General features: G+C 36.6%; 1 protein-coding gene and 1 long non-coding RNA gene across 3 annotated transcripts in view; both read right to left on the reverse strand.

Moving 5' to 3' along the window:
- Positions 1-18804, reverse strand: part of poc1a (POC1 centriolar protein A) — a 129684-nt gene extending 110880 nt beyond the window's left edge. The window contains exons 1-8 of one of the 2 annotated variants that reach the window (XM_065273046.1): positions 18483-18804; positions 17831-17907; positions 17627-17711; positions 16778-16949; positions 14208-14387; positions 13116-13223; positions 12906-13021; positions 8381-8514 (exon numbers count right to left, since the gene is read on the reverse strand). In XM_065273046.1, the coding sequence (XP_065129118.1) occupies positions 8381-8514; positions 12906-13021; positions 13116-13223; positions 14208-14387; positions 16778-16949; positions 17627-17711; positions 17831-17845 (810 nt within the window). In that variant the 5' untranslated portion in view covers positions 17846-17907; positions 18483-18804. Of the gene's footprint in view, positions 1-8380; positions 8515-12905; positions 13022-13115; positions 13224-14207; positions 14388-16777; positions 16950-17626; positions 17712-17830; positions 17908-18391 lie in introns of both variants that reach the window. The other variant, XM_065273045.1, reaches the window with a different exon arrangement.
- LOC135758185 (uncharacterized) lies at positions 6092-8372 on the reverse strand. Its single transcript, XR_010536483.2, has 5 exons — positions 7508-8372; positions 6883-6976; positions 6651-6784; positions 6465-6568; positions 6092-6354 (listed from the first exon to the last, which is right to left on the reverse strand). It is a non-coding gene; the product is annotated as an uncharacterized lncRNA (long non-coding RNA).
- Positions 18805-19257: the final 453 nt, after the last annotated feature.

Below are 19257 nucleotides of genomic sequence, written 5' to 3' on the forward strand. Positions count from 1 at the left end.
ATTTAAGCGAGAAAGAACTGGCTGAACCTTTGGTGAACAACAGCTAGATTCTTACCACAATTACATGAATGCATTTTTTAACTTAAAACTCAATACTTTTGCTATGGTTATGCGTGGTTATGCTATGGTTATCCACACTACTCCGTAGTTTTCGACTCATAAACGGAGACTGATCTGTTTTACTACAGTGCAGACGCGCCTAAACAGAGTCTTATGTAAAGGAAGGCACTCCGACTTCACTCCCTGATTTTGGATCATTGCGTATCCTTTCCTGATTCGCCAAGCCCCTATCATGTGACCATAATTATAATGAAAGATGACAATGACCAGCTGCAATGACTGTGTAAACAATAACAAAGACATGGCACAACAAGCATGCAAGTACACTGTGGCTGCAAACAAAAGGCAATCCATTATAAGAACAATAAGCTCTTTTACACATGTACATGCATGCCCAGTGTGCGTGAACGATCAGGTTGAATTTGTTTATTGTATAGTGTGGACGGAGACCTTTTATGAAATTCCAGTATAAACGAGGACCTCTGTTTAACCTCTTATGAAATGGCTGAAATTCCACAAGGGGGTGTATTTATTCCTCAGACATTGCACAACAAACGTGACACCCAAATGTAGCCTTATATGTCTTGAATGAAAAGTGAGAGTCGAACAAATGTCCGGTAGTGAACTACTTGTTTACAGTTTTTATATCATAATTCGGTCAGAAACATCAAGATTGTGAGGCAAACAAATTGTTTTGGATTAAAAGGCTTGGATATTCCATTTCCTTGGACTTTTGGGGATTTATGAACAATTTGTTTTGGACAATTTCACCGAACTGGATAAAGGGAAGATTTTGAAGGTAAGTAAATAAACTCAATCGCCGTCGCCCGGTTCAGGTAACTAACAACTAGATTACAGTTTTATGACTGCTATAAATCATATTATGCTTTGTGTGTGGGCTTAATGGAATCCTGAGAGTTTAAGCTTTCAAACGATGTGCCGCATTACTGTATATTTTAAAGATTTAATGCTTGAAAGTTACACCGGATTTCCACCAACTGCAGAGCGGCTGCGGATCTGCTGCGGAATGGCAGGCAAAGTCAACCGGTTCCCATTCAAGTCAATGTGTGTATTTCCACTGACTGCATTCTGCATCCGTCACAGCTCCGGCCATCTGCAGCCCTCTGGAACAAATGCGCAGAGCTTATATTTTTTCCGGATGGCGGCCAGCTCCACAGGGCGGAGCCATGACTATATCGCGTGATCATACCTGAATTGGCGAGATCTCATGTTGTGATCTGGGCTGATCAAGCAAAACGTCATAATTTAACGTCATAATGGGCAGAGACAGAACTAGATATCGCGCGATCATCACGTGAATTTGCGGCACAGTGATCCTCCTTATCAGGTTAAAAAGGACTGTTTCAAAGCGAAAATGTATCTGCAAAAATCTGGCGGACATATTGACATATCACAATACAAGGGTCGCGATACAATGCGATACTTCGTTACGATACTGTAGGAAAGGCAATACGCAAATATTTAACTTGTTGTGTAAACTGTTGTGTTGGACCTGGACCTGTGCAGAACCTAGAAATGGCATAAATGTAATACTTTAATCCCAGAAGATATAAATAAATCTTAGTAGACACTAGGGCTGCTTGCAAATGGGCAAATTCATAATCACAATTATTAAACACGATTACTCTGTGACTTTGAAAACATGCTACTTTTTTATTAAGTGTTGCAATATGCTACACGTGTCAAAGCAGTGGTGCCTTTGAAGTGCCATACAAACACAACAGTCCAGCAGCATGCAATTTATATTTTAATTGCACAATAATTGGTTTACCTTGGTTATCTTGTTTTTTAATTGTTTGACATATAAATTTAAAATTAAAAATGATTAATTTGCAAGCAGCACAATATTAAAATCCTGCTGACCAGAAATGTTCAAAATAGAGCATCTGTACGGTTGTTGAGTAAAGTCATTTTTAAATGCGACACCTAAAAGCATATGCTGACATACAGTAAACATCCTACTTTTCTGGCAAAGCAGCTGATTGATTTGCTGGTGCACCTTCCAAACCAACTGCAGGGAAACTAACACCAGTCATTTTGAGCATGCAGTTCTGAAGTGTGTTGTGTGTGGATTAAAAAAAGAGCCATTCAGTGGAAAGTTACGCAACAGACATGTAGGAAGATGAGGTCAGTGCAGCATAGGCCGATATTTCACACAAGCATTTCATAGCGTATATAAACAGATGTCAAACACCAGATGGGATGGGAGACCTCCGATTAGTGTGATGGATCCTTAAATTAGGAGATTTGTCTTATCTTGGGCATAGGCCATAAATATGTTGGGGAGAAATCCACAAAAAATACCAGTTGAGGATTTAGATTGATTAGATTATATTTCAGCACATGAGCTTAAAGCATTAACAAGCAAACTTCCAATACTGAAACTGTGACTACCTTCATAATTCTGCACATAATAACTCAAATACTAGCATCATATATTTTCAATCCATGTTACATGTACATCTACCATCCATGCATGTTCGTGTCCAGGGTCACTAATAGTAATGAACCTACACCTTCATCCTTTAAAACTAAACTGCTGTATGATTTCATTGTCTTGATTGTTTGTATTTATCGTTGTGTAGAAGAATGCGTGTGTACACAGGCTTAGTGTTTCTTCAAAAAAGCAACTACTGACCTTGCATGCATAACACAATGTTTTAGAAGCTTTCAGCAATCCATGCAAACGCCGATCATTTGTTGTGTGTGCAATTTTTCTAAAGCAGATAACTGTTTGTAAGCCGAGCCTAAGGGCCGATTAACATTTTGCGTCTTTTGCGCGTCCAAACACGTTATTCTGAATACAGCCACGTGGCGAGCGTGACACAGCCACTTGAAAAAACGTTAACTTTTCAGAATGCAGCGTTGAAAGCGCGTATGAAAGAATAGGGGGAAGCATCACGGTGTCACATTTTAGCACACCAGGCTGGTACTGGTAAGAAAAGTTAATGGTAAGACCAGAAAAATGAATTAGGAAACTACACAGAGATCAGTTTCATGTCATGTAGACTTTAGTAACTTTAAAAACACTGAATTAAAAAGAGGCGCACACACACATGTGATGTGATGGCTAGTTCAGCTTCTACCCATAGGGGATAACCAGTCGTGACTGTACTGTATACTGTATGTTTCAAAGTGTTGCATTCATGAAAGCTTCGTTTAAAGCTTTCTCTTTTCATTTTCTATGCGTTGAAGGCTTAGAGAGGTTATTCACAACTCATCCTACACCCACAGATGATAGCAGGCGTTTAGTACATTCTGCAATACAATTATAACACTACTATAACCAGAAGGAATCAGGTTTACAATAAACATGACTCATCATCAATGGGTAGGCGGTGAGGTTTTTTTATACACTTTGTGCAGGACTGATTTAGTTGACGTTCCATTAAAGAGAAAATAAAATAACTGGAAAGGACTCATGAGTGTGCACAATATGTGTCATGCAATTCATTCGTTTCTCACACACATACAGTATGTGTGCATGTATGAGAATTAAAATAAAGTACATTCCGTTTAATCCATCAAGAGAGAGCTATCAGGAATATTTCATAGGTGCGTTGTTACATAATATTAAACATTTATATTAAAGCTGAGCTTTTTTGGAAGTAAAAAATGGTTATGTAAATGTAATTTATATGGAAAAGCATGCATGAAATCAGCTTTACAGCAGCATAAGCATTCATTTCAACTATGTATAAAGAAAGATTTGCACTTCTTTATACATAGTCGCATATACTCAAGACATATACAAGATATTTTAAAACGGTGTGTTTATGGGATGTATTTTATGCATTTAAAACTATCAAAGTGGATAGTATGAACCCTATCTTGATTTTGGGTTGAACACATACACTCAAAAAAATGAACTTGGTTGGAGTCAGTTTTACTAAATAATTTCTTGTTCACTTTACTTAACAAACACAAGTAATGGCATATGATTAATTTAACTTAGTAATTTCAACAAAAGACTGTGTCTTGTCAGCTTTACTTCAAAATTATTTGTTCAGCCAATAAAACATTGTTGCGTAAAAGTAACAGATTAATAAAACCAATACAGAATTGCATCTCATTGGCTGATGATGCTGCAGTGTATTATGGGTAAATTGTTGTTCTGGCAGAATTGTTGTACCCTCTTGCAAAAGTGTAGCACGATTAGATAGGTACCTGAGTAATAAGTGGCCAAATATTAGTTAATTAACTTGTTCTGATATATTTTAGAACAAAACAAACCAACAAACGGTTTGAAATGTTACATTGCATTTCAAATATGTTTGTGATATGTTTGATAAACTGTAATTAAATAAAGGTTGTATTGAGCAGCTGCACTTTGATTGATTGATTCGTTGTAATGGAGTTATTAAATCTTTTTTTTTTTCATCAATTAAATGTTTCATAATAGTGACTTTACTAGGATTTCTTTAGTCCATGTAACATTTAAATTGTCAATTTTACACAAACTTTTTTAGTAAATACAACTTACATTTTATTTGTTGACATTACTTAACAAAGCTATGTGGAACCCACTTGACGAAGTTTTTTTAAAGAGCATCAATTATGCTAATAAATTAGCACGTTAGCACGTTATTGTAATATCCCATAGTACATACATGTTATTAAAACTTGAACTAATGCACTGTGAGTCTTATAAATTGCTTACATACCTCACCGATTTCTGCATGTCTGGAAAACGCTCGGATTTAGTTCCTGTCTCCGCCTCCCAAAATGTCTAGTGTATTCGGATTGGTCAGATGACTACTCAACTGTAATTGGTCAACTGGGTTCGGCGTGTGTTTGAAAGGTTACGCCCCTGACTACGCGTGGGTTTTCCGGTTCTGACTGAGAGTCACAGGCAACGTAAACAAGCGCTATATTTCTCTATAAACGATGGTGTCTGTACTGCCTTACCACTTCGAGCTCGATCCAGAGAGTTCAGACGGCCGTTACGATATAAACGATCTCCGTCAATGAACGCGATTGGATTTAACTTTTTTAGGTGTCCTTAGCTCTGCCAGAATGCTAAACGAAGACGAAAATGTGTTGCAAAGACATCTAAAAGGTAATTATAACGTACTACATTACTTTGCAAACTATATGGAAACACCAAATGTAGCACATAGAAAGTATTTTTTGAAATGATTATAAAACTATTTCACTTATTAACATTATTTTACTATAGTAAACTTTATTATAAAAGCCTGCTTACATACTATATTACTGTGCAAACTATATGGAAACACCAAATGTAGCACATAGAAAGTATTTGTTGAAATGATTATAAAATAAATTCACTTATTAACATTAATTTACTATAGTAAACTTTATTATAAAAGACTGTTACATACTATATTACTGTGCAAACTATATGGAAACACCAAATGTAGCACATAGAAAGTATTTGTTGAAATGATTATAAAACTATTTCATTTGTTAACATTATTTTACTATAGTAAACTTTATTATAAAAGACTGTTACATACTATATTACTGTGCAAACTATATGGAAACACCAAATGTAGCACAAAGAAAGTATTAATTGAAATGAATGTTCTACATTATTTCACTATGGTAAACTTTTTTATGAAAGACTGCTTACTTATAAGTGCTATGTTTTTACTTATTAGGTTTTAAGGAGAATGCAACAGGTTCCAGGGACTCTTACCTGCGTGATTCATCATCCAGGTTTTGCACAAATTGTCTAAATCCCTACACACAGAACATTTATTGTACCGACTATAAGCCTTTGAGGTGCAGGACTAGAGTAAGTTTTATTACATTTTTAAACCAATAACACTAAAGTATCATTATAGTAACAAAGTACCCAAAAGAACAAAAGATGTAACTTTAAAGAAAATATAAAAGTCAGTAAAAAGTTTTTTTTATTTATTACAAATATATATTTAAATGTTAAACAATATATAAATAAACATACTTTAGTAACCATATTGTGCTCTTGTTTCAAAAATTGTTCAATTCATTTCTTACAGCTATCTATAAATGGCATATCAAAGCTTTGTCAGCTGATGCTATCTAAGACGACACTATAAGGTTATCATCCTGTCGTGTGTTGTTCTCCAGATACGCTTGGAGCTTCCTGATCAGATCGGTCACAATTTTGGCTTTCGACGACCCCTGCACTGAAGATGGCATGCAATCACGTCCTCATTTGAAGGTCTCTCAAACTGTGATGCCAGGTCCATTGGAATCGGGGTTTCCTTCAGCTTATCTTCAAATACCTCATCAAACACAAGCCTGATCACATCATCCACATAACTGTAGAAATATTGCAGTCAATAAATCTTTTGTTTTGATCATTTATTTCCCTGCTTCATACATTACGTTTTTAATTATGAATGTATTTGAAATAAAACATTACTGCTTACGGTATGTCACTTGTGTGTTTTGGGAACATAGCCTTGTACTTTCCCTCTCCTGCTTTTGTTACGGCTTGGTGACATTGTAATGGATGGCTGCAAGGTACAAATACCTGTAAAATATAAACAAGCAATTAATTTATTGTAAAAGTAAATACTACTTTATTTAACACAGTTACTAAAATACTTAAATACCTGCACAGCATTCCAATAAATGAGAAAATCAAAAATTTTTTGCTGCAAATCTGAAATCTCAGGCTACGGACGGCAAAGGCATCCACTGATGATGGTGATGGAAACATTGTGAAACGGTGCTACTGCCTGGGTTCCTATTATTATGCAGAGAAAAAAAACTTTGTCATCATCAGTTATACATCTAAGACTGGTAGTGGTTTCACTAGGTAAATACATAATATGTGTTAAACACCTTTGCTCCTCATATGCCAGTCTGACTCCTTGTACTGTGTGTAATGATGTTGCATGTTTGCATACAGTGTAGAAGGATGTGTACAGCTGCGAATCTAGGATATAGACAAATAAAACAAACATGTATTCAGTCAAAAATACATATTATAACAATAGAGTACAACGACTATAACTCGTTAGACTATTCATTAAAACGTAAATGTATTACATATTACATTAGCAACACACATTACGTGTTTACTTCGTTTCAAAATCTAAGAAAGCTTCAAGTAAATACAACAGTAAAATACATATAACTTTAAACAAATCATCTGTACTTAGAGTTTCTTGAGTTTGATCATGAGAACAAATTTTACTGGTAACAGTTTAGCTGGCATTTGTATTTGTATTTATCTTAGCAACTTAGCAAGTTTGTAAACATGTCTAAACCAACATCGATAAAAAAAAAACGATAGTCTGCATAATTCAACATACACGTGTGTAAATATGGTACGTTGTTTATGAAATACAGTATTCCAACACAAAACAATTAGCTTGCAAGCTTAGCTCTATGCACATTATGTTAATCTCCGGTTACCGGTTACGTAACGTACAGTAAAAGGCAAATAATAAACGTGAATACTTACAGCCTGTGATCCAGAAGTGCACAGTAATCCAACTTTCAAGAGGAGACGTCGTGCAAATCCAGCTTCGGTTCATGAGAAGCAGTTATTGTGAAAACTCCGTGAACAACTTCTGACTGGATTTTTCCGGAACCGTATTAAACATGATGTCCTCTGTGGAAGTCCATAAAGTGCTATTTTGCCCTCGCATCTAAAGAGACAGCGTCTACTCGAGAGATTTAATCGCTTAAACAATGAAACAAGAGTTTGCAATGCAAACAGAGTCAAAGCAGGGACTCACAACCTCCGCCATTTTAGCTCTCTTCTGACTCGGCGCTCCCCACCCCCGTCTTTGAGGGCGTACCCAAGCAAAGCAGAGAGGGCTGAACTATGATAATGTTGGTCTTATCTACGTCACTAATCCCAGGAAGTAAACTGTTGCCTACAATCCGAGTGTTTTTTGTAGTCCTCAAACGTTAGAGACGATAACTCGCGTCATCGTTTTCTTTGAGGTATGTACTTTTTGAATATCGTTAGCATGTACTAATGCACACTTACACACAAAAGGATGTTTAAAAACGTGTATCCCATAATAGGTGCTCTTTAAGTAAATCCAACTTTTTATTTTTTTGAGTGTACTTGTGTCACATGACTAAACAAATGCCTCATCTATAACAATACTTTTCCTGTCCAAAGTATAAACACACTACATCTTCAAATGTATGCTACTGTGCTAAAAAAACTATGAATGGATTATCAAGATTAATGTGGATGTATGTAGCCCTAGTTATTACACAAAGCTGACACAGTTTGTGGACAGAAATGTTCTTGTTTTTTGCCGACTAGCCAATGCATGGTCTGGTGTTAAAGCATGAAGTACAGCATGTGGTGGGTTACCTGATGACCGTGTAACGTGAAGAGCAGTCTGCCCTCCAGCAGGTCCAGTATCTTGAGGGTGGAGTCGTTGGAGGCTGTTATGAGGTAATTTCCAGACGGGTGGAAGGACAGTCCATTCACCACACCACTGTGAACTGAAACAGGACATGCAAAATCTTCACGCACCATGAATACGCAAACACACAGCTCAGCACATCTGGCTACCGGCAGCAGTGGTGTCTCAAAAAAAGAAAGTTTATAACTCGAGTCAAACATTAAAACATTGACTGCCTGTGTCCCAATAAATGTAAGTGTATTTCAATATGGCTAGGATGCAAAGGAACATTGATACATTTGTAAATTGTAAGTATCAATATACTTTGATACATTAAAAGATGCACACTTTTATCCAAACCGACTTGCAGTGCATTAAGCTCCATTAAGACAGCCAGCGACCAGCAGTAGCAGAGCGACGCGATCTCATTTATTTCAATGGAAACCGGGCAACTTCCGGCGGCACGAGCGAAAGTGACCATTGGCGACCATATTCCAGCGACACGAGAAAGTTAAGAAAAGTTTAACTTTATGCAAATGTCGAGCGAATTTCGAGAGCAACTACCAATGAGAACGAAGCAATGGATTTCACGTCATCCTTCTCTTGTCAGTTACTGGCGTGGATGGTACTTATTTGTTTATGACAAGCAGATTTAGAAACGACTCATTGAAAGAGACAGGCGACACACAGCGATAACATCACTGGCTGTCTGAATACGGCTTTACATGGTATAGAAATAAAGTATGTGTGCTACTTGGGAATCAAACCCATGACTTTTTGCACTGCTAACGCAACCTTCTACTCTCTGTGCTACAAGGTTTTCTCCCCTTCTTATAATATCCACTTTGAAAATTAAAAAAAACAAATACCTTTCTAAAGTGTTGTGTTACGTGCAATTTAGTAGTTGTATTTATCATCACAACTGTGACTTTAACCCTGGTAAAACCAATAGCATAGAACAGATTTCACGTAGTTCATTAAAATGTGTGTAAAGACGTGTGAATTTGTACACATACATTGGTATTCATTTCACAATTAATGTAAAGTGCAAAAGGTTGTGTAGTAAAGTTAATATGTAAATTAACTTTACTCAGTCTGAAACTAATGAACTTGAAGTCTTAACTTGGCCCCAAGTCTCTATGGCATTACTGTAACAATGAAACTCTGAACTAAGTCTTAAGTTATGTTTCCAGTCAAATACTTAATTTTCTTTTTGCTCTGATTTTTAGCGCTTGCACACATGTGGATATCACAAAATGGCCCTCAGCAGAGCTATAAAGAATATCTACTTGCCCGAGTGAAGCACAGGCCTACTTAACTTCCCTGAGGACAAACACTAGTTTGCACTACATGACGTCACCCTTATGAATGATTACTGGACTGCAAGCCTTAGACTGGGACGCCCTCAGCAGACTCATGTAGGAATTGCAACCCAATATACAGTCAAGTAAATAATGTAGATGATTTGTGATTTCACTTATTGAGAAATCAATGAGTGAAATCAAAACTGATGAGACTTTAGACAGGATCACATATAAATAGGATGCACTGGAAATATTATGAAATGCAGGTTTTTCCTGCATAGAGAAGTTTGAGGGGCCACCTCCACTAAATTACCTGCTCTTGACAGATGTCATTGTTATGTATATTATGGGAAACACTAACAATTGTTGCATCTGGGTTTTCATCTGTAACTGTAGTTGTTGCCCCCTCCAACTGTCAATCCCCTGCGAGTTCCATTTCTGAATAAAACGCCTGTTCTATATCCAATCAGTTCACAGTGGAAACAAAAGCCACGCCCACTATTTTCTTTGTGTGATATTTCGTTTCACTTGGGAATAGGTCACAATACGGAAGTAAAATCGATTGCGAAATTCTGTTCACAAGAGCTTTAAATTAAATATCTGTGAATACTTATTTAAATACTTACTTGGGCCCATCAGTAAGCCGTTGAAGACAATATAATAGCAAAAACTTTGTATTTGATCATTACAATTTGGTTTAAATGTTACAATGTTATTTTAACAATATGCCACATCTGTCTAAACTGTGCCACTGACATCTCTTCGGTGTTGAGGATATCAGAAAGGGATTGTGACGCTGAAGGTGAATAAAGACGCTGCATCATTATTTCATGAGTTGAGCTCTCCAATCATAATGATGTGTTCTTCACCTACTTCACTCACTGTCTGTGTCCTGGGCCACGTGCCAGCCAATGACAACACACTGTGGTCCTGTATTTAACCTCTAGCAAATGTGAAATCTATTTATATATCATGGAAGCTCTATCACCACTTAGTCATATTGAGTATACTGCTTTCTAAATCAAAACATCCACAAAGTGAATCGTTTTGAATATCAATGCAAGTTTCCATTGTAATCCATCTTTTGATTTGCTGAAACAAAGCAATTTAGCTATCAGATGATTTAGTAAAAATTAGTAATTTCTACTATGCTGTATTTTCACAGCCTCATCCTTTGTGTCTTTGTTTTTATAGCATTGATTAGAATTTCTAAAAAAAAAATTACTGAACACTGTGAGCAATTAATTTCACTTGTTTTGACAAGAAGTTTCCATAATACTAGACTAACTTCCATTTTTATTTTTATCCTTTTTTTATTTTCCTTACTTTAAGCCAGAGCTGTCAAACTCAAGGCCTGTGGGCCAAATCCGGCCTGCCACCTTATTTTATGTAGCCTGCGAGAGCTTACCAATTATTTTATTATAATTATCATTTTTATTTAATTTTTTTGCAGGGTATTTCCTGCATTGAGTTTTTTTGCGGCTGCCAAAAAAAAATGTTTGTCCCACCAAAGTCTTTTTTTGATAATTTAATGTAATTAAGGAGTGATAATGTTGAGGATTGCAGGAGAGAGAACGAGCAGAGAGCTCCGTCCCAGACGTGCGCACTCTCCTTACTATGCACAGTCTATGCTCTTTCTCTCTCTTCCTATCTCTCTTGCGCGTGCTTATGCTCACATTCATCAAAACACATACAGAATGATATAAAGTCGGAATCCCAAATCCTATCCAGCGAGGAAATGTTTTCCGTTTCTACACAAAGGTTTGCCACTGAACCTGCATTAACGACGACAGTGGGGCTTTAGGCCTTAGTCAAACGGGTCGTCAGGTTTCATTTTCTCTTAAAGATCGGAAGGTGACCCTTATTTACCATATATACCCTCGCATTGGGCCCCCAATTTGCTAAATCCTCAACTGTGGATAACATAATTATGCCGCAATATTTAGTCTGTCTGGAACTAAGCTGAGTTAAACCACATCACTGTGTGACACTTCAATACATATGAACGGCTGCTACGCTAATACGATTTTGTTTTTCTCTCCCTGTCTCGTCTTTGACCCGAGGACGAGACAAACAGACCCAGTCCCGGTAGATCTGAAAGTCGGCACACCTCTGATCTACTGGCCGTCCTTCAACGTTATGCCCAGCTGATACCTGACCAACGATCACCGACAGAACCGCTTAATCTCCGCTAAATCTCCATTTCCGTTCTCCCAAGGGTTTTTCCCTCCTAGGACTTATTTTTCCTCGGATAAAAGCCCGGGGTTTTTTTTTCTCCTAGGGGGTTTTTCACCCCGGGGAGGCAGCCTTTTTGGGCTTTACCTAGCTTCCTCTTCTATACGTTGCTTTAGTAATACGTGCAATTATAATATTGAGTCATAGCCGCAGCAAATTTAACTGCTCATGCTATCATGTATTCTGTTGTGCTATCTGTCGTTTTCTGTGCTTTTCACTGCTTCTATTTATGTAAAGCTGCTTTGAAACAATTGACTTTTGTGAAAAGCGCTATATAAATAAAATTGAATTGAATTGAATTGAAATGTTTTGCGATGTCCAGCTAGGATTAGCACACAACATGTCTATTTCCGCTAATGTCTGATTCGTTCATTAATTTTAACGAGTGATTGAAACTGCTGATCTGTACAACAATGAACTCATGAGACGCCTGTCAATCAGTCACCAAAGCTTTTTTGCAAAGAGGGCAATAAATCATGAAACCAAGAGTGACCGGTATCTGTGTCTGATAAATGCATAAAGGCCTATATATAACGTGGTGGAGGTTGTAAAACTCTTTATTGGTATCTGAAAAATGTCTCTCATTTTATTACATAAACATGTTTTTTGTTAGCACATTTATTTTTAAAATAATCTGGAGAATGGTTGCACACTTGAATACACTTTGTCATTATATGTCCTGAGCTTCTACATTCAAAGCTAGGTATTAATGGAGTTATTAACAAAACCAGCAGGAATAATTATGCAATGTAATAAAAGAGTTGATACATTCTTATAGTCTTATAAACAACCGGCCCTTGAGAGGGCAACCGCAATGCTGACGTGGACCGGGATGAAACTGAATTTGACACCCCTGCTTTAAGCAGAGTTTCAGATGGAAGTATCGACCTGTCCTATTGCCAAAACAGGTATGACAACAAGATAACCAAATGCCAAGCTTTGATAGTTTTACCTTGATAGTGCTGCAGGAGTTTGTGGGTGCGAATATCCCAGACCTTTACTGTGTTGTCTGTGCCAGCTGTTGCGATGCAGGTGCCACTTGGGTGAAAGTCAACGTGATTCACATATCTAAAAACAACCGATAAATAACATTCTTTGTGTTTTTGTCACATGGGTGTAGCTGAACATCATATTGAGACTGTGTGTTGTGGCGCTCACTCACCCGCTGTGCTCACAGAATGAATGGATGCACTCTCTGCTGTTCTTATCCCACAGCTTCACTGTTTTATCGTCACTGGCAGAAACTATCAGTCGCCCATCAGGTGAGAATCTAAAGGATGGAAAAAACTTTACATCAGTATTTTTGTAGCTCAACTGCATTAGCACCACAAAGGTTATACGTTTGATCCCCAGGAAACAAACGTACTAATAAAATGTACCTTTTGTAAGTTGCTATTGCGTCCGCCAAAGGTATAAATGTAAATATAATTGCCTACCGGCCTCAGACACTGCTTTCAGTTAGTGTATTCAATGTGCTAGTGTACCTAAACTAAACTAGGACTGTATGTCTAAGTCTTACTGTTACTTCAAGAATGTATCAGTTCATGCAACAGGTAAATAAGTGAGATACTATCTGGCAATCTTTACTCTCTTTAAAAGATCTCACGTATCAAGTGAGTGTTTGGAATGAGGGGGTCAAGACCTACCTGTAGTCTCTAAATGTTATCCCTGGGGGAACTGATAAAACAAAAAATGCCTAAAATAATTTTTCAGAGATGCAAATAAAGTAGATGTTTACAACTTTATATTATCATTTGTGACAGGAAGCTGGACATAATTAAATTTACTAAACTGAACTTTACGATGTGTCAGCAGACTTTGTATTTATTTCATCTTAATGCCATTCCAGCATCTATGGGTATATTCATTGCGAAAACCGGTTAATCTATATAGAAGTTGATCTATACACACTTTGAGGGAGGGCAATGTGATATCTCCAATTCACTTAACCTGCATGTTTTTGGACTGAAACCTGAGTTAACCCACGCTGGAGAGGGAGAACATGCAAACTACACACAGAAAGACCTCCTGCCCCATTCGAGGCTCGAACCAGTGAAACTGTCAATGGTCATTAGGCTGTCAAGATTCCCACACCTATGTTGTTCAAAGGTGAATTTTCAAGAATAGTATTTTGCGGGAAAAGTATTTATACAGAATTTCCATTTATACGGATTATCCCAGGTTTGTCTTGACCACAGGAATCCTGTCATGTCAGCACACTGTCTAATCTGTCAGAAGAATGGGAACCACATACTTAGCACAGCGGACCCAGTTAATGTGTTGATTGAGAGAGAAGAGAAACTTCTGGCGATGAACAGTCCAGACTTTGATAGTTTTGTCATCAGATGAGGTGACTAGGGTCTGGCCATCACTTGAAAAGCTCACACTTCGTACTGTTCCAGTATGGGCTCGGAAAACTGTTGACTCCCCTTTCCTAAAATAAGTTTTAAACAAATATTTAGAAATATACTTATAAAAATCCCTTTTTAAACAAATAAACCCAATGTTCAGTAATTGATTAACATTGTGTCAAACCTACAGGATTTGATTAAGTAAGGGATAATGTATAGGCAGCATCCGGGTTTATTGAAGTGGTTTATTTCTCGATAACAACCTGTTATCGCTGCCTGTACATTATCCCGCTTATTACACTGCTATTTACCTCACAAGTAAGGTAAGGAACATTAAATACTGATTTGGAATTTAATGTGCTCTTTTTTGTAAGAATGCAGACCTTCTGTGAGGAAAACACGGTTACTTTCAGTTTTAAGATAAAACAAGACGTTCAAATGTAATGAATGGTTTATTCATTTGTAAATAAAATGTCATATCCTGCTTGCTATTCATATGACATATTTATATTTATTTTTTCTGTCATATTAAACTCTACCTGTCAAAATGATTTGCAGCATCCGGGTTACCATGTGTTATTAGTTTTAAGCGGTAGTAATCTGATAAGTACAAACCTTGGTAACGTTGTTGACCTGCCAATCAGAATCTAACATTTTTAAGTGTCATGTAAAATTCAGACATATTGAGGACTAAAACATGTTTATGAGGCTATTAAATAAATACTTTTTTTAAGGGAGAGGGTTTCTTCATTATTAAAGCAGACTTATTTGATTATTATAAATACATGTAAATTAGGAACTGTTTGACTACAGGGTTATAAATGTTAACTCAAACTAAACACATGTCAGTCAAATAAAATAAAATACAGGGTTAAAGGCGGGGTGCACGATTTTTGAGAAACGCTTTAGAAAAGGGAGTCGAGCCGAGTACCAAAACACACTTGTAGCCAATCAGTAGTAAGGGGTGTGTCTACTAAAAGACATTGTTGCCTGGGTTGGGTATGTGTGGGGCAGATCTATTAAAAGAAGGTCCAGGTCCTATTGTGGTAGGGGTGTGTTTGTTAAGGTGATTTTAAATGTCAACATTGGCTTTCAGAGATCATGCGCCAGCCTTAAAATTTGAGTTAAAGTAAAACTTGAGTTAAAGTAAAACTTGAAGTAATTAATAGTTAGAAATGTTGCTTTAGCAAAACACTGTACTAAGTGTAAGAAAGAAACAAAACAAAAAATAATTTAACACTAAAATAAAAGGCATGAAAGCTATAAATTTAAAATAAAAGTAAATAATCAAAATGTTAATAAAACTAAAATAAAACTCAAACACTTGACTTTTGATGTTTACAAAATTAATGAGTTTTTGCCTACCCCTACTGTTAACATTACACATTGCATAAATCCAAAACCTCATAATAAGGTTCACCTAATAAAATCTGGATTTATAAGAGTTTGGTTCCAAAAAGGGAAAACTCTCTTCATGTTTTTGATTGTGCATTCCAATTAATATTGATCAAACTGCAGTTGGTTTGTTTCATTTTTTTTATTATCTCGTTTTGGAACCACACTCTTCATTTACACACACATATGGTTATGCCAGATCTCTGAACACAACAGATACTGCTTATGTGTTGAAATGGATGGATGGATAGAGGTTTTTTGTTCTTAAAGATACAGTATATTTTCACAACACATGAGGCTCTTAAGTGTTCATATGACTAGGGATGCATCGATACCGATACTGGTATCGGCCTCGATACCACATTTTCTAAAGTACTCTTACTCTTTAAAAGTCCCCCGATACCTGGAATTGAGAAATGTCTATGTTTGAGCGGCATGTAAGGGGTTAATGCCTCTTGTGTTGTCCAAAGAGGCAGACTTTACAACAAACTGGAAAACTAGTCCTTTGTTTTTTTTGTTAAATTATATGACTAAAGCTGTTACCTGTAAATTTAAATCATGTTTTTTATTAAGTACTCGGTATCGGTATCGGCAAGTACTGAAATGCAAGTACTCGTACTCGTACTCCAAAAAAGTGGTATCGGTGCATCCCTACATATGACCTCTTGTGTTCTCATAATCTGAGGTAACACTTTATTTCGACAGTCCACTTTAGACATTTTACTAATTATAAGTAACTTTGCAACTACTTATCAACTACTTATCTTTAAAGAATTTGTAGACTGTCAGCTTAATATCTACTAACACTTTATTGTGATGATATCTCAACAGACATTCAATTGTTTATAAGTATCTTTGCAGGTGCATGTCAACTTATTCCACTAACCCAAACCTCTTCCCTAACCCCAACCCTTACAGTCTACTAATACACTAATGACAGTTAGTTGATGTTTAGTTGCAAATTATTGAAAGTTAGTTGACATGTAGTTGCAAAGTTATTTATAGTTAGTAGAATGTCTAAAGTGGACTATCAAAATAAAGTGTAACCTAATCTGATTTCAATTGAGCCATTACTCACACACTGGGAACCCAGAGCCGGACCGTCTTGTCTCTGGATGCAGAAACAACAAGATGACCAGAAGGTGAGAACTGAACGGACATCACAGCATCTTTATGTCCCATGAACCTGTAACCCCTCATTTGAGGCTTCATATTCCAGATCATAATACACGAGTCCATGGAGCCAGTGGCTGTTAAACACAAATAACACTTTACACCACCATTCATCTGAAAACCACTAATTTTGGTCTAAATAGAAGAGTCTTAATGTTGACCAACAAGAAGTGTAAATGCATCATGTCCTGCTAGATCCAAGGAAACCTAGTTGGGCTTTCCTGTAGTTCAAATGGTAAAGCACTTGGCTTGCAACAACAAAGTCATGGGTTTGATTCCCAGGGAATGAATGCACTGATAAAATATAAAGTCTAAATGCAATGCAAGTTATATTGGAAAGAAGTATCTCCAAAATGTATATATATATATATATATATATATATATATATATATATATATATATATATATATATATATATATATATATATGTGTGTGTGTGTGTGTGTGTGTGTGTGTGTGTGTGTGTGTGTGTGTGTGTGTGTGTGTTTTCTATTCAACCATTTATGTTTTAGGTATTATTTAGCCAAGAGACTATGCGATTGCATGCACTTTTTGTGTTGACAAGTTGTTTTTAAACTGTAAGGTACCTTTGAAGGCTGTGAAAGTTATCAATAAATACAATGTCTTATTATCATTATTATGTATCCAATCTGATGTTTAACATATGAGATGATGCACAAACCATGCACATCAGTCTAAAGCTGGTTGATGGACAAAAAGCACGACATGATGCATAATCACACAATATCTTACCTATTTGTTTCATATTAGAATTGAAATCCACACTTGTGATGACATCTCTGTGACCCTTAAAATGTCTCTCAAGGGTCGGATCATCCTGATATAAACATATCAACAGGTTATATAATATTTGCAATATTCAAACGACACTTATAAGTTAACAACTCATGATTAAATTTGTGTTTTATTGTATTCAGATTGTAATTCGTCACTTACCAGGACAGTGCTCATTGTCAGATGAGATCTCCCTCCAAACAAGAGAAAAACTACGAATACGAAAGCTTTAAAAGTTCCTGTAAAGGTAACTTAACGTTACTATTTTAATACATGAAGTCTTTGCGTTAATATAAAAAGAAAACTGTCTAAAAAAATAAATATTTTTACTCTCGTAAATTAAGAGTATGTTGTTTGTTTACATGCAAGAAACCAAACTAATTTAGCCAAGTTAAAATCTGTTAAATTGGTATTTCCAGGTTAAACGTCCATCAAATGTCAACGAATTTGCAGTTAATGTGTTATAACAGCTTCTCAAACTATCATATGAGTGAATGTCATGTTGCAGACTGGTTCGTCCGTTAATTCTCGTGTTTTACGAAGCTAACCGGTTGCTAAGGACCGTCGATCGGTTATTTACAGCTTTCATTTTACCCGCCCTCGTTTGCGCATGCGCGTCTGCGAAAACGCTCTTAAAGGGGACGCGCAGTTAAATTTAACTGTTGTTAAATAGGGCTAATGAAATGCATTGACGATTACTGATAGTCCGAAATAGCCACATACCATTATGTAATGTGTTTGAGGGAACAGTCACAGTTTACTAATTTAATTACACGATGCACCGCAATAACGAGTTTACAATCGATGTACGCACACAGATAGCCGGGCTGTGGCTAGAAGCAATACAGCTACGTCCAACATCTCGTGGAATCCCGCCGGATGTGCGCTGTTTTCATCCTAATCCTACCCCCTAAATTAACTTTACCCGAAACCCAACATTACCCGGAATTTATGCCGTAGCAATATTCTATCTAGCCAGAACTTTTCTTTTTATTCTGATCCTACCCCAAACCTTGCCCTAAACCAAACCTCTCGCGAGATTTGGCCGTAGTTGTTGTATACCCTCTCGCCAGAACTAGATGACCGCTTGGAAACACCCACTGAGGCTGAATATATTCCCGCATCTCGGCGCAAGATGGCGCCCGTAGGCCTTCTGCTGTTCTCGTGCACTTGTTTTACTTCACTTCAATTGGACTACTGTATATTAATAAATTAATGTGGGGAATATTGATTGAAGTGAATATAGGGTAATTTGGGACACAGCCTGAGACAGCATAAAGTAAAGTTTCAATAAAAAAAAGAAATAGCACAAAGTAGTGTTTCAAGTCATGATGAGCATTTAAGTAACAAAACAAAGTAATTAAAACATCAAATCCAAACGAAGGCAGCTAAGTTGTTGCCAAGTAAATAAAGACTTTGGAAACAAGATAAAACACGCATCAAGCGATTTTCTAAACCTCAGCAAAGTGGGTAATTTACAGGTTTGCACAGGACACAAGATAATAGCGTGAGATTGCCTGATTAACTGTACCTTATAGAGTGGTTTAATTTTCCACTGCATGAGTATTATTTGTCAACAATATATATTT

This window comes from Paramisgurnus dabryanus, chromosome 14 (assembly GCF_030506205.2).
Source record: "Paramisgurnus dabryanus chromosome 14, PD_genome_1.1, whole genome shotgun sequence".
Lineage (NCBI taxonomy): Eukaryota > Metazoa > Chordata > Actinopteri > Cypriniformes > Cobitidae > Paramisgurnus > Paramisgurnus dabryanus.